This window comes from Camponotus vicinus, unplaced genomic scaffold, assembly GCF_025532165.1.
Source record: "Camponotus vicinus isolate PSW18456_S1 unplaced genomic scaffold, iyCamVici1.0 SCAF_1, whole genome shotgun sequence".
NCBI classification, from domain to species: domain Eukaryota; kingdom Metazoa; phylum Arthropoda; class Insecta; order Hymenoptera; family Formicidae; genus Camponotus; species Camponotus vicinus.
Window position 1 is genome coordinate 21,682,062 of NW_028141945.1, and position 24,491 is coordinate 21,706,552.

At 28.7% G+C, this 24,491-nt stretch overlaps 4 protein-coding genes across 14 annotated transcripts in view; 3 read left to right on the plus strand and 1 right to left on the minus strand.

Moving 5' to 3' along the window:
• The first annotated feature begins 10,246 nt into the window (after positions 1–10,246).
• LOC145959516 (chymotrypsin-1-like) lies at positions 10,247–11,619 on the plus strand. The gene is made up of 4 exons (XM_083078436.1): positions 10,247–10,324; positions 10,498–10,805; positions 10,892–11,143; positions 11,303–11,619. The coding sequence occupies exons 1-4, from the start codon at positions 10,279–10,281 to the stop codon at positions 11,435–11,437; spliced, it is 741 nt and encodes a 246-aa protein (XP_082934562.1). The 5' UTR covers positions 10,247–10,278; the 3' UTR covers positions 11,438–11,619.
• Positions 11,620–15,268: 3,649 nt separating this feature from the next.
• Positions 15,269–16,234, plus strand: LOC145959520 (uncharacterized). Its single transcript, XM_083078453.1, has 4 exons — positions 15,269–15,360; positions 15,503–15,706; positions 15,878–15,972; positions 16,043–16,234. Exons 2-4 carry the CDS (start codon positions 15,512–15,514, stop codon positions 16,164–16,166), a joined length of 414 nt encoding a protein of 137 aa, XP_082934579.1. The 5' UTR covers positions 15,269–15,360; positions 15,503–15,511; the 3' UTR covers positions 16,167–16,234.
• Positions 16,235–16,510: 276 nt separating this feature from the next.
• On the plus strand, positions 16,511–20,604 carry Oaf (BRICHOS-like domain-containing protein out at first). Its single transcript, XM_083078449.1, has 4 exons — positions 16,511–16,767; positions 17,009–17,122; positions 17,209–17,527; positions 17,667–20,604. The coding sequence occupies exons 1-4, from the start codon at positions 16,672–16,674 to the stop codon at positions 17,969–17,971; spliced, it is 834 nt and encodes a 277-aa protein (XP_082934575.1). The 5' UTR covers positions 16,511–16,671; the 3' UTR covers positions 17,972–20,604.
• The window catches only part of LOC145959517 (uncharacterized), a 55,577-nt gene continuing 51,233 nt past the window's right edge, over positions 20,148–24,491 (minus strand). For all 11 annotated transcript variants that reach the window (XM_083078441.1, XM_083078440.1, XM_083078444.1 and 8 more), the window contains 4 exons: positions 23,993–24,186; positions 23,605–23,819; positions 23,117–23,423; positions 20,148–22,736 (listed from right to left, as the gene is read on the minus strand). In XM_083078441.1, the coding sequence (XP_082934567.1) occupies positions 22,189–22,736; positions 23,117–23,423; positions 23,605–23,819; positions 23,993–24,186 (1,264 nt within the window). In that variant the 3' untranslated portion in view covers positions 20,148–22,188. The remainder of the gene's footprint in view (positions 22,737–23,116; positions 23,424–23,604; positions 23,820–23,992; positions 24,187–24,491) is intronic.

Below are 24,491 nucleotides of genomic sequence, written 5' to 3' on the forward strand. Positions count from 1 at the left end.
CCCATTTTTTAACGTTTAGAGAACAACCGAGCAGGGACTCTCAACTATTGAGAGACTACCGTCGGGAACCGTTACCGGCGGCTGAGAGCCCGCGTTCGGCACCCCGAACTCCCCCGGGCGGACCCGAACCGCTCCGATTTTTACCGCCGCTCGGTGGGGGTAATTACCGAATACGCCGGCGCGGGTAGTTAGCCGAGTATAAAACGGGCTCTCGACGGCACAACCAGACAGATCCTTGCGATCCTCTCAAGCGCCAAGCTAGTCAGAAGGCAAGCAAAGCAGCTCAGAGAAATCCTTGCGAGAATAACAAGGCCAGAAGGTAGTGAGAACGCTGCCTCCGCCGATCGATATCGGCGTCTGTGAAATCGCCTCCGAACCAAGATCCTTATCAGGCATCGCGCCTTCACGAGGTGGAACGAGAGCCGCCTCCGACGCTCGCTAGCGTCGCGACGCCTTCCAAAAACCCGCAATCCATCTGGGAATTATTAAGAAACGATCCAAATATCAAATAAGATTAAAGCCGACCGAATTAAAGCCAAACAGCTGAGCGCTACGAACCGTGCATAAAAACCGCGACAAAAACACGCCCGACGAGTCGCAAGAAAGCGATAACGCGCCGATACCGGGAAACGGGCGAGTGCATCGCGCCCGGAAATAATTGATACATTTATACACACACACACTCGACACATCTGTACATATACATTTATACACGCGCATACACATTCACACACACACACCGCATCTGTACATATACATTTATACACGCACATATACACGCGCATACACAACACATTTGTACATTCACACAGGAAACAATAAAGACTTATTGCACACACATTTCCGCGTTACCGAATTATTGATTCCGCCACCTGGATCCGACGGCTATCCATATAATTGCGTTTCCGCGGTACACGAAAAACCGCCCGTTACAATATACAGGGTGACCCATTTTAACTTAGGCAGCCAAATAACTCGAAAAATAAGCAAAATAGAGAAAAATGTTTTAGACAAAAGTTGTATGGTTTCGAGGGGGCCATAAGATGGTATCATTGGTTTGACCTTGAAGAGTCATTTGAAGGTCACGTGAAGGTCACTTCAATTTTTTTAAATGGAACATCCTATATATTTTTGTACATTCTTGTAGCTCATCTCGAGAGCTTTCCAAAACACTATAATTAAGTACATTTTCGTTAAGTACTTTTTGAGTTATGAGGCTTGAAATAATTTCTTAATTTTACATAAACCGTAAAATATCTTGTAAAATATTCATTTTTCGATTATCTTACCTTAATAGTTTTATGTACAAAATAATGAGAGGAATCAATTGGTGTAAAGAAAACACATAGTTGTTTCGAAGAAAAAATATGTAATTTGCAATTAACAATTCCATATTTTTTCTTAAAAACAACTATGTGTTTTCTTTACACCAATTGATTCCTCTCATTATTTTGTACATAAAAGTATTAAGGTAAGATAATCGAAAAATGAATATTTTACAAGATATTTTACGGTTTATGTAAAATTAAGAAATTATTTCAAGCATCATAACTCAAAAAGTACTTAACGGAAAGGTACTTAATTATAGTGTTTTGGAAAGCTCTCGAAATATGCTACAAGAATGTACAAAAATATATAGGATGTTCCATTTAAAAAAATTGAAGTGACCTTCACGTGACCTTCAAATGACTCTTCAAGGTCAAACCAATGATACCATCTTATGGCCCCCTCGAAACCATACAACTTTTGTCTAAAACATTTTTCTCTATCTTGCTTATTTTTCGAGTTATTTGGCTGCCTAAGTTAAAATGGGTCACCCTGTATATATATATATATATATATATATATATATATATATATATATATATATATATATATAATGTGTGTGTGTGTGTATATATATATATACACACACACACACACACACATTTTATCTTTTTTAGAAATGGAAATTGTTAACTAATAAATCTAACAAAATAAACTTTTAAAATTTAATCGCAGAAAAAAGATAAGTGTAATATTGGATAAGTTTCATTTTTTGAATCTTTGATGTTAATATATTTTTTTAATTAAAAAGAAGAATATTTATAAAAAATTATATCAAATAATATCATTTAAACCATGTTAATTATATCAAACAACTCATTTAAGTAAAATCATTTTTATAGAATATAATAAAAGAAATGTATTTATACATATAAAATCAAAGAATCTTTAATTAATAATGCAGTTAAATAATTCTTCATATCAGAGTAAAGTAATAGTTATAAAAAAACCTCGATAAATAATTATAAATTTTTGCATTAAATATACAATGTCCATAAATATTAAGCTTAATGACAAAATGAATACATCATAAATATATATAAAGGAACATATGTTATTATTGTTATAATTAAGTTATTAACTAATTAGCTAATAAAATAAATTTTCACAAAATTTAATCATAGAAAGAAGGTAAAAGTAACATTGCATATTTTTTGAACCTTTAATATTAATGTTTTTTGATATTAATGTTTTTTTTCTAATTGAAGAGAAGAAATATTTGTAAGAAATATATGATATCAAATATCAATTTATATTAATTATATCAAAACAAATATAATTTGAAGAATATTCACATATTTCAAATAAGAAAAATCATTTTTGTAAAATAATATAATAATAAATATATTTATATATTTTTTATATTATATAATTTACCTGAAATTAATAATTGCGAACAAATCTTTGTGTTTGTGTAAATTCTTTCTTTCTTATTCTTCCTTCCTTTCCTGTATTCCTTTTTTCTATCTTTCTTCTTTTCTTTTCTTTCTTCTTTCTACAAATTCTTTCTTTCTAGTTTTCCTTCTTCCTTTCCTTCCTTCCTTTCTTCCTTAATTTCTTTATTTCTTTAATTTGTCTTAATTTTCTTTACTTCTAGTAACTGCACGTATGTACGCAATGAATTTGAATTCAATTCATATATAAAGATAAAATGACTGTGTAAAAATAAAAGAAATGTATGTATGTATGTATGTATGTATTATATTAATTATATTAATATAACAACAATAAATAAACAATATGTTATCAAATATTGATTAACTAATTATTTAATAAATTATTAAAGTAACTAATTATTTTATTAATAAATGTTTTTATTAATTTCTTTTTTATATTAAATAAATTAATATAACAAGCAATAATAATAAATAATTTTACTGATTTATTTTAATAATAAAAATTTGTAATAATTAATAATAATTATAATCACACCCCACACAGCACATGATATCATTTGAATATTCTATACTCATACTGTAAATATACGTTACAGATGTAATATACTGAGAATAATCCCATAACATCTCTTGTTGTATATTATTTTTCATATATTCTCAGAATATACTTTGAATATCTCGTATTAGTATATTCTTTCTCGTATATTTTCAGAATACTCTATAATATTGCATGTGTTTCTTCATTTTGCCGCTACGCGCGCCACCAAACTCGTACTTAATTTTTGGTGAAATGGACATAAAGGACTGGTACTAACATGAATTCCAAAGTTTCTTCTTTTTTCTTTTTAGTCAGTTTAATTTATAATAAACTGACTTAATTTAAAGTAATTTGTCTAATAATCTGGATTCCTTGTTGGAATTCAGAATATTAAACAGATTATTTGAAATTAAAATGAGAAGTAATCCATTTACTGCATTTATTAAGGTATTTCATCTATTACCGAGTGTACTTACATAATTGTACATAGATTATCGAGATCAATATTTCAAGGAGAATCATTTAATAAACACTAATAGGTGTTTTTCAAACGTTTTATATTCATCTATTAGAAATAACATTTTTGTCTGAAGTTTTGTTTATAAAGTAAATAATTTCACATTTTTATTTATTTTTTACATCACGAAGAATCTATTTTTTATTCTACATATAGTCCAACTGTCTTCTATATTCATATATAATTTATTAATGTAAAAATATGCTTAAAATATTCTAAAAATATACTCATAATACACCAAGAAATATTCTGAGTATATACTGAGTAGGTTTCTAAGGCAGACATAGGAACATCCTCCGTACATTCTCAAAATATCATAGTATGTATATCGAATATTAGTGGGATATACACAATCTACGTTTGCGATATACTGAGTACATACTCAGGATCTACCTGTGCTGTATGGGACTATTATTACTATCATTATTATTGCAATAATTATTATTATCATCATCATTATCATCGTCAATATCATCATCATCATCATCATCATCATTATCATTATCATCATTATCATTATCATCATCATTATCATCATCATCATTATCATCATTATCATCATTATCATCATTATCATTATCGTCAATTCTTATTACATCAGAGATATATTTGATTTAACTTTTATAACTTTTATTTAATAATATTTGTTTATACACACTAATACAATATTTTAAAGTTAACAAATAATATAACGTAACACTTACTAACATGTAATAATTCTATATCCTAATTTAATAACTATTTATTATATAAACTATACTAATTTTAAATTTTTAGTAATTTAACATTTACTAACATAATAATTCTATATAACATATAATAATTATTTAATAATAAAAACTATATTAATTTTAAATATTAATATTTATATAATTAATAATAAGTAATTTAATATTAATTAAATTTAATAAGTAATTAATAATAAGTAATTTAAATTTAATAAGTAATTAATAATAAGTAATTAATGTCTTCTTGAACGCTTGCCTAAAGACCACCTTAAACGCGTATCTGAAACAAACAATTATAATAAATGTTAATATTATATATATATAAAATCTTTTAATTTTACCTATACTATACATACATAATGTGCATTTTATAAACAAAACGTTTCAGACAAAAATTTTAATATAAAAAAACTTATTTAGAGATTTGAACGGTTTAGAACATTACTAAAGTTATATTAAGGTCATCTTGAATCTTTTAAATGAAATCACCATATTTTTTTATATAAATAGATTTTTCAAAGTATTCGACATAAAAAATTATAAAGATAGGTAGGATGGTCAAAAAGTGAATTAATTTAAGAGGTATTTTATACTTTAATTTGACATAATCTTACACAAGCTATAAAATATCTCGTAAAATATTCATAGTTTATGTAAGATTATGTCAAATTTCCTATAATTTTATCTCAATACTTTTATGCACAAAATGAGAGAAATCAATTAGTGTAGCTGCTAGTTGCAAATTACATATTTTTCCTTAAAAACAACTAAGAGTTTTATTTACACTAATTGTTTCCTCTCATTATTTTGTACATCAAAATATTGAGGTAAAATCATCGAAAAATGAATATTTTACGAGATATTTTATAGTTTTGATCATCTTATTCTTATAACTCTTTGTGCTAAATATTGCAAATATTGCAACCGATTTATATAAAAAAATTACAGTGGTTACATTAAAAAAAATAAAATTTATCTTAATTACACGATTTTAATAAAAACTAATAACTGACTCTAATTCTATAACAAACATTTTTAAAATTATATATAAATAATTTTTACTTTTAGCTCTAATGACTTTTTTTAGTAATATTGTATAATTTAATTTTTATTCTTTTCAATACAATTAATATTTCTTTGTCTATATTGCTGCAGGCGGATTATTTAGTGTTCCAAACTATTACAAATGTATATCTATTAAACGTTAGCGACATCGCTGTTTTGACTTTGACTGCCTCCATGCACACACGCACGTACGCACGCATACACACATACGCATACACACACGCGCATACACAGTAGGCTCCTTTAAATATATTTTTACTTCTTAGAACTAAAAATATATGTTATTTAAGAATTTTTAATCATCTTTAGTAAAGCTTTAAACAAAATAAAGAACATTAAACAACATTTATTTCAATTTATGTTGTCTTAAGAAAGCAATTTTATTACATTATAACTTCCAAACCGTTCGAAATCGGACATATGTTTATTAACATTTTCGACTTGTTTTCATATCCTAAAGTTGCTGTATCAATTTTGGCAATGAGTTCAGAGACACCCTGTATTTCTATTAACTCTCTATAACATATATAATTGTTAAATAAAAAATACACTTAAAAAAATTAAATTTGTTTTCCACATTTTATTCTTCTCTCTCTCTCTCTCTCTCTCTCTCTCTCTCTCTCTCTCTCTCTCTCTCTCTCTCTCTCTCTGTCTCCCTCTCTCTGCCGCTCTTTTTTTCTTATTTTATTATCTTTTTATTCTCTTCAAACATTTCATTATTTTTCTCTCAATCTCTTTATACCATTCACATTCTATCATTTACATCCTCTCTTTCTCTTTCTCTGTCTGTCTGTCTGTCTGTCTGTCTGTCTGTCTCTCTCTCTCTCTCTCTCTCTCTCTCTCTCTCTCTCTCTCTCTCTCTCTCTCTCTCTCTCTCTCTCACTCACTCTCTCTGTCTGTCTGCCTCTTTCTCTCTCAATGTGATTCTAATTCATACTCAATTCTAATACATACATACATTTATATACAATTATATACACACATACATACATATATACAAATATAAACATAGAGATGTATAGTACACGTTAATGATTCGTTCCGTTTTCCTAGCGAAGGTTTGTAATATCTATCCTTTACTAATGTATAAAAATTCTATGGATTAGCAAAAGATAGATATTCTAAACCTTTGCTCGAGAAACGGGACGAATTATTAACGCGTACTGTACATATGGGTATCTAAACATATAAATACTCTACCCTTTTCTCATTATTTCTCTCTCTCTCTCTCTCTCTCTTTCTTTCTCTGTCTTTCAATGCTTCTTATACATATATTACAACTGCTAACAAGGCTCGAAATAAAATTACATAAAATATTAACGAAAACGTTTCTCTGTATTCCTCAGGATGACAGTGGTAATCCTCTGATTGCTGATGGTAAGCAAATCGGTATTATTTCCTCACTTCTTCCTTGCATTACTGGTGGATAGACATCAATATCTACGATTATCGTTCTTTCATTCTATTAGCCATAGGAAAACACAACTTGACATAATATGAAACATAAATTTATCACGTTTATACATCGAAAGAATATGCTATTACGAAATATTGAGAGCACACACAATTGCAGCAGTTGCACTCTGAAAATAAAAAAAATTCTTATGTATTTATCGTTAACAAATAAATGCTATGATTATACTTAATAAATTAAATATAATAATAAATTATAAATGTTTACTCACCTTTACTTTCCCTTTCTCCCCTCCCCCCTTCCTATACCTACTTCTCCTTTTGTCAGTTATTGTTCAGTCTTTTCACGTTCGCAATCCTTCACCTTTAGGCATGATTTTATCTCGATTCTTTGTTTTCCATCTTCGTAAGTATCAAACTTAGACTCTCGATTTAGCTCTATATTATCCCATGGCATTTGTATAATACTATGTACTTTATACTCTTTTATAATTAACGTTTTTCATTTTTGTTAACGGATTTTTAGGATTTTGAATTACTAGTTATTTATTACTTTTATGCTTGGCATGAGTTTCTTTGTTCTTGATATGTATTGTTCTCCTTTTTGTACTTTTTACACAGGCTTCCACCTCGTTCATCGATTAAAGGAGTCAATTTGTTTCTGCCCGCTCTCCTGAGGATCTTCAATTCAGAGAGACTCGCAAAAAAGAAATTTTTTACAAATTTTTGACCTCAATTTTAATTCTACGACCTAATGACTAATTTACAAATGTGGGGACTTTTTCCATCGGATAGCCACGCACTACATTTTTGTTTAAATTTTAACGTATGCGTTAATTGCGTCTTTTTTTCTGATGACGAGGTGAGCGTTTGCCTTTTTTCAAAAACATTGCTTATTGCCAGGCATTATTACTTTTCATCTTTAACTTTTTAATTTTGTAATTTGCGCGTTCTACTTTAAATTATTCTTCTATCTTAAATTATTCTTCATATCAATTGTTTGCATTTTTAAATTTTTGCGTCCGTTAGAATTGTACACAAGATCTATCCGTTTTCCTATCGCGTTTGTCCTTGTTTAATCGCGCTCTGTTATTTTTATCTTTTTAATTTTATTTTGTAACGACATCCCAAACATTGAAAAGGATCTTGAAAAGATCGAAACGTACGTATGTATTATTTTTTTCAATTGATTTAATATTTTTAGACATACTTTATGTATTACATCTAACTTATTATTAATATATTATGTCTCTTTCTTAGAGTGTTAATAACTTTATTATTATTTTTACTTTCTTTATGTGCTAACATCCTGCGGTCTTTTAGCCTTTCTTTTTATTGCGTTTTGATTGTTATCATCCGAACTGTATATTTCTTTTGTCATTGTTTTTATAAATATTTAATAAATGTACAAAATGTCTCGTCAATAATTTGTATTAAAGAATTATAGTATATAATCTAATTCTTTGACTAATTAAAAGTTAAGATATGTATGCAATAAATTTTGATACAAAAATATTATATTGTGTATATAAAAAATGGTAAATATTTGTTATCATAATATTGACAGCAAATTAAACATACATTTGACAAGTAATGTGATATATATTACTTTATTAATAATGATATTAACATAGCAATATGTATTGCTAATTCCAAATTACGTAATATACAGGGTGTCAGGGCTATCTGTTGCCAAAAAAAGCTTACCCGAGAGCTTTTCAAAACACTATAATAAAGTATTTTTCCATCGAGTACTTTTCGAGTTATGAAGCTTGAAATAATTTCTTAATTTTTACATAAATCATAAAATATCTAGTAAAATATTCATTTTTCGATTATCTTACCTTAATACTTTTATGTATTATAAAATAATGAGAGAAATCAATTGGTGTAAAGAAAGAAAAAAAATATGTAATTTGCAATTAACAATTACATATTTTTTTCGAAACAATTATGTGTTTTCTTTACACCAATTGATTCCTCTCATTATTTTGTACATAAAAGCATTAAGGTAAGATAATCGAAAAATGAATATTTTACTAGATATTTTATGATTTATGTGAAAATTAAGAAATTATTTCAAGTCTTATAACTCGAAAAGTACTCGATGAAAAAATATTTTATTATAGTATTTTGAAAAGCTCTCGAGGTAAGCTACAAGAGCTTTTTTTTGGCAACAGATAGCCTTGACACCCTATATATACAATTTGATAAATTAGTATATTAGTATATTAGCATATTAGTACAATAAGCTGCAGCAAATATTTTACGCGTAGATATAATGCAAATTATTTTAGAATTTTTTTTAATATATGTATAAATCTCAACACAATTTTAACAAAACTTATTAATAAACTTATTACTTATTTACTTAATTAATTATTAATAAATTATTTTTATATACTAAAAAAGACCTAATCACGGATAATATTAATTTTGGAAGTATAATAATAAATAATGTACAAAAATACTGTAATATATATAAATATGTAAGTATTTTATAAAAATAAATTCTGGTAAAAATAAATAAATAAAATCAATTTATTTATCTTTTCTTTAATATCGTTTTATTCTTTTTAGATAATATAAAAAAATCCTTCAATTTTTTATTTCAGGTAATTATCTTCTCGTTCAGAAAAGTATTATTTACAAATTAATTACTTCTTTTAAAAAAGAGAGATATTTTCATTTGTTCTTTGCCACAACAATTATTTTTAAACTCTATATTATTTCCATAGAAACAAGAAAGATTAATAATATTATATTAATATTTAAACTTTACTTCAAATTTTCTCTAAGTTTGTATTTGTTTTCTTTTCTGCAATTTATTCCTTATCAGATACTCCTCTAATTAATTAAACATTATTCTAGCATTATTGTTCCTCATTAATACTTTGCTAAACTAAATATGTTATCTTTTTGGATATATCTTATGTGTGAATGAATAATTAGTTTTGCAATAAGAGAGAAACAGGTTTTGTATACATATCATTAATAATCACCATTATTATTTAATCATCATTATTGTACGTTTTTATCACCACATTGTTATCTTGTTTTATCAGTCTTTCTCATTTAACTCATATGTCAGGTAATTAAGTCTGTGATCTTTGATTTTCTCATCACCTGTCTCATCAAAGTGTACAATACAAGTGTTACTACGTTTATCGTAAAAATCCGACCATCTGTTCATCGAGGTCACATGCAGATATGAATCCAATATAAAAAGGGAATAGAAATTATTCTCTTCACTTCTGGTTTTATTTTCGACCCGGCTTGTATTAATCATCAAGCATGCTACCATTAGCGCTTTTTTTGTTCATCGGCATTCTTGCGGAACGTAAGTAAAACTGAATCGTATAGAAATACTATTTTCGTTATTGTTGCTTTCGAGAAACATTTTTTTTCATTCGTTTTACTACTCTTTCATTCATTATATGCTCTGAAATCATAAATACATCTATCATTTCATAGAAGTTATATATAATTATTATTATATATCTCGATTTACAGAGACGTTCGCCGATGAACCTGAGGCAATTGTGGGTGGTACACCTGTCGGAGTAGGCGAAATTCCATATCAAGTTTCCTTGCAACTTTCTCCTTATAGCGCATCTCATTTCTGTGGCGGCTCCATCATCGGTCCCGACAAGATTTTGACCGCTGCCCATTGCGTGAAACCCATAAACAATTTCTATGTTCGCACCGGATCTATTGATTCTACTAAAGGAGAACTCCACTATGTAAAATACGTTCGTATCCATCCGAATTATAGAGGTGAGCAGAAATATGCGTGGGAATTTGACGTCGCTGTAATCACCGTAAGTCGATATATTACAGAATATATTTTGATTCAATAGTTCCTTCTTCATTTTTAATCATTCATTTGTCTGTTTTATCATTTCAGCTTACAAAGCCAATTAAATTCACTCCATTTCAATCTCCCATCCCTTTGGCCGATTCCTTGCCAGTTCCTGGAACAATATGTACTTTGACCGGATGGGGTAAGACAAGCGCAAGTGGACCACTCGCGCCAACTCTTCTGAAGATGAATCAATCCGTGATCTCACAGGCGCAATGCCAGCAGAGACACCTTGGTATGCCTTTGAATCACAGCCACTTGTGTGCCTTCAACGCTCGTGGAATTGGTGCTTGCCAGGTGAGTATTCAATAACCATCATTGAATGGGAATAATGTCCTATAATCTAATAAATGATTAATCCGTTAGTTTATACATTTTTATGATTATTGTATGAAAACGTCTACAAAATAAAATTATATAAAAAATTAATGGAAATGAATCTCTACAATTTTTTAGGGTGATAGTGGCGGTCCTCTTGTCGCTAACGGCAAACAAATCGGTATTACTTCTTGGGTTAGTCCTTGCGCTGTTGGTGAACCAGATGCCTACGCCAATGTCGTCAATCTTCGCAGTTTCATTCTATCAGCATAGACAGATACATCTTGACATACAAAACATAAACTTATTTGATTAATCATTAAATTCATGTCCATGCACCGAAAGAATATGCTATTACGACGTCGAAGTGCACGCAATTGCATTATTTGCACCCTGTAAATCAAAAAGATACTTATATATTTTAAACATTAATAAATAAATACTAATAAATTTAATAGATTGATATTTTTTGATGTAAAAAATATTCCCCATTTTATATTCCCATAAAAATTTTTATTGACAAGAACTATATTATAATTTTTTAATAAGAATTAGGATTTATGTGTGAACGTACAAAATAAAATTTGAGTTGATAAAAAAATTTTTTTAAATAATTGCTTAATTATTCAACACAATGACTAATCATAAATTCATTTTCCTAGATTCCAAAACTTATATGTATGAAAATATATAAAGATATAGAAATCACATATACAAATACAGATATAAATATACCAATGCAGAAATCACACATGTGTATTCTTATTAAAAAGAATGAATAGTGATAAAAAGAGTAAGAAATAAAAAATCAAATTAAAGAATTAAATTAAATTTGTATTTTTTTTGCAAATGATCCATTTCTCTCTTATCAGTCATCGATTTAATTGACTATTTCAGCATTATTGTTTATTAAAAATTTGTTGAATACAATATTTTACATTTAACATATGTTACATTTAACATTTTGATATTTTGTCAAATTAACAATCAGTTTTGCAATAATACTAAAGAAATATATTTCGTATATATCTCTTTAATTAACATCATTATCAGTATTAATATTTAATCATTATTATTATTATTAACGTTTAACATTATTATTATTATAACACATATATATGTATAGACACACATACACAGTATTAACGTATGTTTTATCATTCTTTCTCATTTAACTCATATACCATGTAATTAAGACAGCAATCTTTGATTATCTCATATCTTATGTCGCATCAAAATACAAAATACGTCATTACATTTATTTATTATAAGAAAATCAGCAGTTGTTCAAATACAGATGTAAATTTAATATAAAAAGAAAGTATAAATTATCATCCCTCCATTCTCGATTTTATTTTCAACCTTCGACTCACTTTAATTTTCATCATGTTGCCATTAGCTATTTTCTTGTCTAGTCGGCATTTCGTTAGTCGTATCGTAAGTAAAGCTACATTGTATAATTAAACGAAATGTGATACTTTGTAATTTTTTAACATTTTGTGTTCAATTGTCTTATATCTTTCTTATTTATTAAATGCTTTAAAATCATGTATGCCTATCGTTTTTTTAAAAGCCATATTGTCATATACGTTGATCTATGGACACATTCACTGATCTGAGACGATCATCATTGGTACGCCTGCCTTCGTAAGTAAATTCTCATGGCAAGTCTCCTTGAATATAAATGGCTATCATTCCTATAGCGGCTTCATCATCGCTCCCGTCAAGATATTCGTAAGGCCACTTTATAGCAATTTCGGTATTTTCACTAGAACCATGAAGCTACCACAGGACAATTCCATGCTATGCAAAGTGTTTGAATATAATTATATAAACAATGATAAAAAGATACAATGATAAAGATATGCTTGGGCAAATGACATGGCTGGTTATTAATTTGCTTTACGGTTAAAAAACATTGGAAACATTGGACGTTTAAGAAACGTATATAAAACGAACGTGTGCTACCTGGGTATATGTATAATTATTACGAAATCTCTCATACAGCATTGAAAGATTTCAAAAACGTTGCATAGACCTAACATTGTAATATAGCATAGAAGTTGGGAAATGTTTCTGCAACATTACTACAAGCTTGCAGCAACGTTGAGATGTCCGCCCTTAGAAATATTACAATGTAAAATTATAAGTAATGTTACGGTGCAACATATTTATAATATTAAAACGCGTTTTGCTACAAATGCAGACCGTTTTAAATTTAATAAATAAACTTTGAAAATATAAAAAAAATACTTAAGAAAAATAGGAAAAAACGCCTTTAAAAAGCATCTGTTAGTGTTTTTTATTATTTAAATATTATTTAAATATTTATCTCAATAATATACATACACTCGACACCAAAATATTTTAGTATGTGCAATAAATGAACTATTATTTAATAATTAACTATTAATAATTATAAGATATTACACTTGTATGATTCTAAATTTTGCATGTATACGCACGCATGAATAACAAATCCCGAGAGTCCGAAGTTGCGTATACATGTAAAAGATGTAAAAAAGTAAATTTAGAATCACACAAGTATAATATTTTATTTGTAATTATTATTTTGCTGACAACAATTTTTAGCAAGCACTTGGCGAAATCTGTTCGAGCAGACTTGGCTAACTGGGTAAATCTTAACACACAATTTTAGTAGAACTTATTAATTAACTTATTACTTATTAACTTAATTAATTAATAATAAATTATATTTATATAGTAGAAAAGACTTAATGACGGATACTATTAATATTACAAGTATAATAATAAATAATGTACTAAAATACTGTAGTATATATAAATATGTAAGTCTCTTATCAAAAGTAAATTCTTGTAAAAATAAATAAATAAAATCAATTTATTTATCTTTTCTATAATATCGATCTATTCTTTTTAGATAATATAAAAAAATCCTTCAATTTTTTATTTCAGATAATTATCTTCTCGTTCAGAAAAGTATTATTTACAAATTAATTCTTCTTTTAAAAAATATTTTTAAACATATTACTTCTTTTAAAAAAGAGAGATATTTTCACTTGTTCTTTGTCACAACAATTGTTTTTAGATATAATATTTTAACTTACTTGTTTTAATGATGTAAAAAAATCATTCAATCATTTTATCTATATTTACTGCCTTTTCTTTTAACATCAAGTACACATTCACAGATTCATCTAATTTCCTGTTTTGACACAAAAAGTAAAATTTTTGTTTATCTCTTGCTATAATACTTGTTGATTTCGAGCTGTGTCGATTCCGAAGATTAATATTTATCATACTAATATTCATGTTTTACTTCTTTTTTTCGAAGTCAATATTTTTTTGTGATATAATAAATATTAAGATTTAACATTTATATACATAAGAAGGGAGTATTTTTTATAAAAATCTTTGAACAGAGGTTAAATCAGCATCTTTTGACCCCAGCTGTTATAATTGTCAAATCAGCTGATTGGCTACGTTCAGCAGGAAAAGCTGCTTTGCAACTATTGTAAAATTCGTGAGCCTGGTGTATGCTCTTAGATTCAGTCAAAATTAAGAGCATACACCAATCAAGCTCACGCATTTTACAATAGTTGCAAAGCAGCTTTTTCTGCTGAACGCAGCCAATGGCTACGTTCAGCAGGAAAAGCTGCTTTGCAACTGTTGTAAAATTCGTGAATCTGATTGGTGTATGCTCTTAGATTCAGTCAAAATTAAGAGCATACACCAATCAGGCTCACGAATTTTACAACAGTTGCAAAGCAGCTTTTTCTGCTGAACGCAGCCATTGGTTATTTCATATAGGGATTTATGCAATTTCTGCAGACTTTGTGCGGGATTTTCAAAATTCGAAAATTTTAGAAAACAAATTTCTTTCGATTTATTTTTCAGAATTTATATCTTTATATGAATATTGTTATTACAGGACACTTAAATAACATTTTCTTGTATTTCCGTAAGATCTCGCTAAAAAAAATTAAAATTTCCAAGTAATTTGCAAGTATGTATGTAAATTTATTTTAAAAAATTACATTTTATAAAATAAATTCTCCTAATTATATTGTCAATTCTTTCATTGTTCCATTTATAAATGTAATTTTACAATACAGAGAATTTATTTCAAATATAATGCGTGTTGGAAAGACAATAGAGTATTATCGATCAAATATCAAGTGACGTGTTGCAACGCATAGTCAGGTTACCAAAAAGTATTAAAAATATATTTAATAGAATAATAATTTATACTTTTTTTCGATAAATATGCGATTTTATCTTTAAAGAAACCTAAGAAACTGTAATAATTATATTTCGTTTTGTGAATATTATCTTATAGATATTTCTATTTTGTAGATAACAAACATGTCTAAAGAAATGGAACAACAAATTGAAAATATTCCTTTTAGAAATCATTCGGAATCGAAGAAAAAGCTCGATCAATTCGATATAGCTTACAGTAGGGAACTGCAATCCCCAATACTTGGTTATCATTATCAACTTCCTGATTTGCCAACGAGTTATGTACCATCCACAATCTTGGACACGTCTCTATTACACGTAAGATTCATCGATATATTTGCAGAGATTGATCAAATTTTTTTTATCTCAATCTGGCATCTTTACTAACAAAAGATATATATTATTATAAGATATATTATTTGTAGATATATTATTATAAGATATATATATTATTGTAAGATATATTATTATAAGATATATTATTTGTAGATCCCCGTTTACGCTCATTTGAAAGTATACGATTTGAAGCCTGTGCAACTCCCGGAGATCCCAAGCATTTTATCGGCATTACATTTGCAGTTCTCGTAAGTGTATCCCGTGCTCTGTTTCTAAATATCACGAGATGTGACATAGTTAGATAGATTTGATTTTTAGAGAGGATACTGCATTGAGTAAATCCTCGAGAGAAATATCATCGACCGCACGAATAAGCGAGGAAGGCAGAGTTTCCGCTTCTCGCAGCATCCGCGATAGTACAAAAAGTCCGCGTAAAAAGTGAGACGCAAAATCATGTGGACATCTCGTTTTAATAATGACGATAAATGTAGATTAAAATATAAAAAAATATATTAAATCAATATTATTCCTGTCCCTTATTAAGGTCTCTTTTTCGCTCCGATTTTTCTTCCTCCAAATGTCTGTTTTCATTATATCTGTCATCGTTTCTTTTCCATCTTCCTATCATCTTTTTCGTCGGATAATTTTCAATGTTTATTCTAAATCACAAGATTATCTTTGTCGTCAGACTTAATTGTTGTGACATAATTTTGCGATGATTTATTTGAACTGCGTTTCGGATTTTAAAAAAAGTGAATTTTTGTCTCTTTTCATCTATTGGTTACTCGGCCGAGACCGAAAACATGGAGACCGTCAAAGGATGTAAAGAGACAGCTGTTTGCTACGTTAGGTTATATTCAATGGAGTGATTTTTTTTAGCACAAATATCGGTTCGTCGCTATCAGTTCGGACGAGGAGACGAGTATCGATAGTAACAACATGCGACAATGAAGAGATTCAACGAATTTCTCGCGACTTGCGTCGTATTGCAATATTTTTGCCATGTATGCACTACACATTTGCTCATAAACGTCAAAAATCAGGTACGACACAATATATATAATCGCGTATTTCTATCAATAATAAAATAGCTTTGCTTTTCACGTGCACATTTTTGTAGAAAGATATCTCGTCTCTTTTCAGATAAATAATTAATTTTTGTTACATCAATCTTTAATACACTTTGACATAAGTGTGGGATATTTTTTTCTACAACAGATTTATTTAGGTTTTAAAGGAGTAATTTCATAATTAATATTAAATGAACTATCACTTTACTTACAGGGTGGTGATATTCTTCTAGAAACAATCTCGTCTAACGTTACGGAAGATTTAATCACTTTAGAATTCCAACGTTCTGATGGCACGTTAGTCACGCAACTCATCGATTTCAAAAATGTAAGTGTTTCTGAAACATGAATTGAATTTTCTGATAAATTATTTTTAAAAATTACATTGTTCTTTATTGCTCACATAAATTGTAGGAAGTTCAAGTTATAAAAGCTTTGGTGCTTGGTGAGGAGGAACGTGGACAAAATCAATATCAAGTCATGTGTTTTGTGAATCATTTTTATAAAGTAGATTTTATATCATCTGATGCAATGTCCAAACTGCGTCAGAAAAATCCAGGCACTGTACGTGTAGCGGAAGAAGACAGAGGTCATGTCAATTATACAATGGACTTGTTTCTGGATGTATCTCAATCTAAAGAGATCTCGAAGCATGTCGCTACACTTTGTACAGAAGCAGCTGGATCAACTTATACCAGAAATGATGATATAAAACAGTGGATTCAAAGACCAGGTAATAATCTGTCAAATTAATATTTAATAAATAATAATTTCAATCTTATACTTGTGTATATATACGTATATACTTATAAGCTATATGATAAAGAAAATTAACTGTAAAGCTAACATATAATTTGCATGCTATTGCAAAGGTTTTTCGGAAGAATTACTCATGGCAGCTGTATATAATTTTACAACTGTGCCGCAATCAGGCACAAATGACACAAGATCATTATTAGTTTCTAAATGTGCCGACACATCAAATCTGTGGGCACCTTGTACATGCTCTTTGGAGTTATGTATCGGATGGTATCCATGTGGTCTAAAATTCTGCAAAGGAAAATCTGATGGCAAGAAGATTGCCAGCACTTACCGATGTGGTATAAAAACTTGTAAGAAATGTTTTATATTTTCTTATTATTCTAAAATGAAACAAAATTGTCTATGGGACGAATGACATATAAGGACATTGTAGATTAATTTTTAATATGAATTGAATATATTAATGCATACAGTATAAAAGAAAAAAACTGAAAAGAAGAATAAGGGAATTATGTTAGGAACAAATAAAACACAAAAAAGTTTATAAGAATGATATGGTAATAGGTAGTTAGAATATCAAATAATTCTCGAAGAAGAATAAACTATAAAACTTTTAATATTTCTTTTATTAATTTGACAATTATTATATATATTAATAATTTTTTATATTTTTTTCGCTGATAAATACAAATCTAGCTTCAATTTTTAAAAATTTTCTTTTTTGTATTGGATAATTTGAATATAAAAAATTATTGCTATATATATATTTTTTATTCTTTTATATAATCATTAAAACCAAAGTAAATCAAACGAAAATATTTTTGCATTATTATATATCAGATTATATACTGGATCAATGAGAAAAATGTATAGCAGTAAATGGAATCCATATTCTAAAAAGGTTTATGTTAAACAGACACAATTTTTATTTAATTTGAGTCAAAAGGAAAATCATTAAATATTTAAAAGTTTTATTCTATCTTTCGTCTGGTGGAAATTTTATATTGATACATAATTTATATCATTATAAAAAGAAATATTTTATATAAGAATGGATATTTGTAACATTTTCCCATATCCATAAGAGTGAATATTTGTAATTTTTTTTGCCCAAATCGAAATTTTAATGTTCAATACATTCCAACTTGTAATAAAATATTTTAACATATTCCTAATTCTACTTTTGTAGAATTAATTTTTCCTCCATAAAAAATTAAAAAAATTTAAAACATTCACAGATAGAGATACATATATAGAGTATTGTGATCAACAATTCCAAAAGATTTCTACAAATGTGTTTTTACACACACTTTCAATAAATTTATTTAAAACACATTCCCGATTATTATATTATTTACGCCTACGACAAAAGTAAAGCCATTCCAGTAATAATACCCAATAATTTTTATTTACATATCTAGAATATTCCTTGTACTGATTATATGTTACAAATGATCCATTCGAAAATTTAGAAATATTCCGTTTTATTTCCTGAAACAGAAATATCAGGATAATTTTGTATGTAGAGTTTTATAAGAGCATGATTTGTAAAGCTGCCATTTATACATTGTACATGTGTACATTATAAGTTCTAATTGTACATATTATCCAGGCACATATGCAGAGACACACAAATAATGAGAAATATATATGACAATGATCTAGGCATGTGTATATAAATTCTTGTGTTAATAGTTGAAATATTGTACAGTCTATATAAGATTTGCAGCATTGTACGTATGTGTATATGTAAGACTTTATAAGAATATTATTAATTATACTTTAATATTAATTGATATTTTGAATATCAACAATCTGTAACGAATGTTTTTGCATGTTTGAATCAGAGAATATTACTTAGTGGATCATTGTGAATAAGACTGCAAAATCTGTCCATTTAATGTTTAATGGTTAAACCATTATGCTCTCTGAAAAATCTATACACTGTATACATTGCATTTATAGTGAGAAAGAAATTGCTCGAATACGGGAGAATACATACGTATACTTACGCTTGTAATCCAACGTTTGCAGAACACTTGTAATAAATACCTAGTGATATTTGGTGTCATTTAGTCACGCAACAATTATTACGACGCGAAAGTAAAAGACGCAACAATGCAATAAATCGAGGCATTTATGACTCATTATATTGATAACAGAGTTGACAATTAAGCAAATGGTATTCTAATTAGATTTGTTATTAATGAATTGGAAAAGTCATTAAGTGAAAAAGTAATGTTTAAAATGCTACGTAATTATTTACGTAATTATTTAAAATAAAGAAGGAATTTTTAACTGATTAACTTCAAATGAGTAAATCTTTGTTAATAAAATATCCATTTTTCATTCCATTCTCGATTGTTAAAATATCGATTCTATTCTGGACAATTGATAAATTGTATTGGATAACGTTGGCATCACTTATACATATAGGAATACTGCAACAATAAAATAATGTAAATGTCGCACAACTCAAAAGTTGTCAAATAGTTATGTGTAAATCAATGGGGATTAATACATAAAAGGTATAAATAAAGAGCAAAATAAATTTGTGAATATCTAGAACAATATTACTATTTGTACAGAAATATGTATATAGATTCAGCAGGGACAGAGATTGATTTTAATTAATAACTTTATATGCATAATAAATGATAGAAAAGGACGATATGTGCAATAAGAGAGAATTTCTATAAATGAAAGATTATATAAAATATTTATAATCATTTATTTAATATTTAATATTCTTTTCTTTGATGTGTGCCTGTAATTTAATTAATATAAATATATTTATTTGTGTGATAAAAAAATTTTATACATCCTAATTATGTGAGATTTTCTCAAATATCAGAAGCACAATTACATACATATGTACACACATGGAAAATAAGAAATATTTATCAATGCTTAATCAATCTGTATCAACCCCCTTTGATGTAATTTATGGGTATTACTACACTATGTATGATTTCAGCTTTACACATAATGTTGTATCTTATACACATATTTTTTATATATATTTAATAAAAAGAATTAATATACATACACATAAATGTGTTTTAATAATGTGTAATTTTGAAATAATATAATGCTGAAAGATTATTTTTAGTACATGCTTAATTAAGTTGTATTTACTTGTACAATATATTATTATTTTGCATATACAAAAAATATCAAAGTTTTTTAAAAAGTTCAAAATTCTATAAATTTATCGTGCGTCAAATTTCTTGATGGAAATTTTCTCGTTTTACTAATAGATATGTGGATATATGAGGAGCACATAATACTTTGTAATGTAATATATGTATATGTATGCGTGTCATACATATGCTACGTCTATCATATGTGCGCTACAATAAAGTAAACAATATATAACAATGATAAATTCGATAATAACATGTCATATCTTTTGTAAAGGGATATTCTCTTGTAGAAGAATATATGCAGATATATGTTTGTTCATAATTGGTTCTATTAAGTACGATACATTAATAATAATCTTAATTATTAATAGCAAAATAATAATAGTAATAATAATTTAGTTTAACCCAGAATTCTTTATACATTTCTATACACATCAAAGATGTTTTGCATCATTTGCATTTTTACTAAACTTAATGTGCAATTTGCACAGTAGAAGTATCACTTTGATGAGCAAGAAAACAATTTATTTATACAATAAGAACGTATACATTTCAGTATTATATTAAAAATATCTCTATCATTACATTAAAAATAGATGTTTTTGGGCGATAAACAATTTTCAGATAAATGATTCTAATAAAAATAAATGCTATTATCTCAGAGTAAAAATATATCCTTGTTGACGCAAAACATTTCCTGATATGTAAAAGTTTTCTAATTTAATAATATAAATTTAAAATATCTCTCGCTATTGCTATTATGTTTGCTACTATGTTACCTTTGATAATGAAGAACTATGCAAGTGACATCTACAGAAGTGTACAATCCTCTCTGCATTTTTATGCTATATTAGATCAACCATATCATCAGTAGCCTATTATTACGTTTTATATGAGATCCTCTAAATTGTTTATGTTCATATAAAAATGTAGATAATTATTTCAACAATTTTGTAAATTTTTATCTAATAAAATCTTGTAAAATTTTAATAAAATAAAATAGATTATTAGTATTATAACATTTCATATTACAGTTTTAGAATTTGTTTTACAATTTCATTTATCTCAGCAAACAGATGATAATTATGTTATTAATTCAATGTGAATGTAATTTCAATTAAATTGAAATCCACAAGAGATCATGTTTATACGCACAGATATGCAAAGATAAACAGAATTTCACAAAATAAAAACTGCAAAATTACATGTTGCCAGTATCAGAATCAAATGAATCGAATTGCAAATCAATATCTTTCACTCGTAAAGATTCAGAATTAAAATATTACTTTTAAACTTGACGAGAAGAGAACGTACCTTCTATCGCGAGATAGATATACTTTGATATATTTCGGGTAGCACCAAGCACAATGACGTAAAACGTGTATAAGCGTTTGTTATTCTCTCCAATCACAATCTAAAAGACTGTTCTCACATTAAATCCACATGTCAACCCATCAAACCCAAAAACATATCTGTAAAAGAAACACTAGCTACTGTAGCAAGTTTTGCGCACGTCCGCAAGTATAACACTGAAATCATCGTCAGCCTTGGACACGTGTTCCATATTCTGAGGCTGCTGCTGTTGTTGCGATTGCGGCTGTTGATGCTGTTGTTGCGCGGCCGAGTGATCAGGGTACTTGGACACTTCTAGATTCTGTTGGTGATACTGTTCCATGGTGTGACCGATCGCGACGTTGGAACAACGAGCGTCCTTGCTGCTCTGTTGATCGTCAACGATGCACTGAGAGTTCGACATGTCCAACTGGGACGGTGCACCATAATAGCGCAGATCGCTGGCGTAGTTATGATTGCTATCCAACATATTCTGCGACGACAGGCTCGAATGTGCCACGCTCGTCGGATGGGAATATTTGAAATACTTTTCCAATTGCAGCGCTTGCTGCTGATGATCTTCCTCGGTATTCATGCCAGGATCAATGTGGCCACCAAGAATCGCGTGCTGCTGCTGAGCGCTGCCCGAGTCTGTCTGGTATTCCTGATGATGCGACATTTGGTATCGGTGCGTCACTGTGCCTGTAATAAATTACAGGTCGAACGATGACGTAAGCATAGCATAACGGAACCGAATAAATGCGTGATATGCATATGCTCCAAAAATATTTACAAAATTGATTGTATTATAATACTTTGAGAATCATTGTAATTCTTTCTAATATAATTCAGTAATTATACATATTTTTGAAAAAATTCAATATTTTTTTTTTATATTCACACATGATTTCTGGGAAAAATAATTTTATTTAAAAAAATAATATATAATCAATGATTTTCAAATTTTTTTTAAAACTTTCTTGTAAAGAATACATGTGTTGTCATCTTCTGATTCTGGGTGAGTATTACAATCATCAATATATCTCTAAATTTGATATGAATAAACGAGAAAAGAATGTTACCGGAACAACTTTCGGCTCCGCGGATTCCCATGGACTGCTGTCGATTACTGGCGCATTGAACTGGATTGTAATTGCTTTCGACGGTGGATTGCATCGAATAGTTTGTCGCGTTCTTGGACGACTGCGTGTTACTGTAATGTTGCAACGATTGATCGTGCGGCGAGGCGACCGGCGGATAAAACGTACCCGTGACGGAACCGACATTGTCAAAACCGGAGCGCAGCTTGTTGCACGATACCATCATACCGTTTGCAATACCCACCGCGGCTATGCTCGTCGACTGTCTCTCAAAGTTCAAATAACTCACCTGATGGAACCAAAAAATATTTGATACCGTTATCCGACAATTTCGTATAATTTAAGAAATTAAACTTATTTGTATATGTTATATTGTTTGTAAAATTGCAAGTAAAATGATGAGATAATTTATGGTTGAAAAATTATAGCAAAAATTAGAAATATATCAAAAATGTATGTAAAATACGTACCGATTTCTTATATGTTAACGTATCCGTATAACTGCCGGAATTCTGACACGACGATACGTTAGTATTGCTGGCGTGACCCGTGTGCAATTGACTGTCGCCGCTCATAAAGGTGTATCGTTTCGTCTGATCGGTCATATCTCCGTGTTGCTTCGAGCCCTCCATCAAATCTCGTTCTGGATCCGGATTCTGAGCAGACGATAGATGGCCGCCGTCACCTGGTGATTAAATCATCCCGATTGTATATGCGACGACTTGATAATAATTTAATTATTCCACGATATATCGCATCGTATATTTTATATATCAATTTTAACACGTGTATCTAATACTATTAGCTCCAATAAATTTCTCCAGGCATTTGATTTATTTTTGCTTTAAAGATTCTTACCGTCAGGTTCGGGACTCGCTACCGGAGATATATCCGGGGTGTGAATAATGGGCGTGTACGGGCTACCGTAAAGCGAATTATTTTCCGACTTGTATTCCTGGATACCCTGCTGCTGCTGATGGTATAGGGATGAGATCGGGGAATGGCCACCCCACGGGATCTGAGGTATGCCCTGGTAACTGTCCATCTTGGACCTTAAATGCATTTCGATTACGTATTATATACTTATGAGAATACAATGTTCTTTGATTATATCATGTATTGAGGTAGAATGATTCATAAATGTCTCTACTTCAAAGGATGAATTTACGCTAAAACACATACTTGGGTCTTACGTAAGCATCATAATAATTTCTATCTTATAAAAGATAACTTATTAATCATCTTGTCAACGAATATTTCTTTGTCGAGATGATTATGTTTGAAAAATTCAAATATTGTTAAATCTCGAAAATATAACGTCATGTCGTCGAGATCATAAGCGTCATCGTCGTCGGCG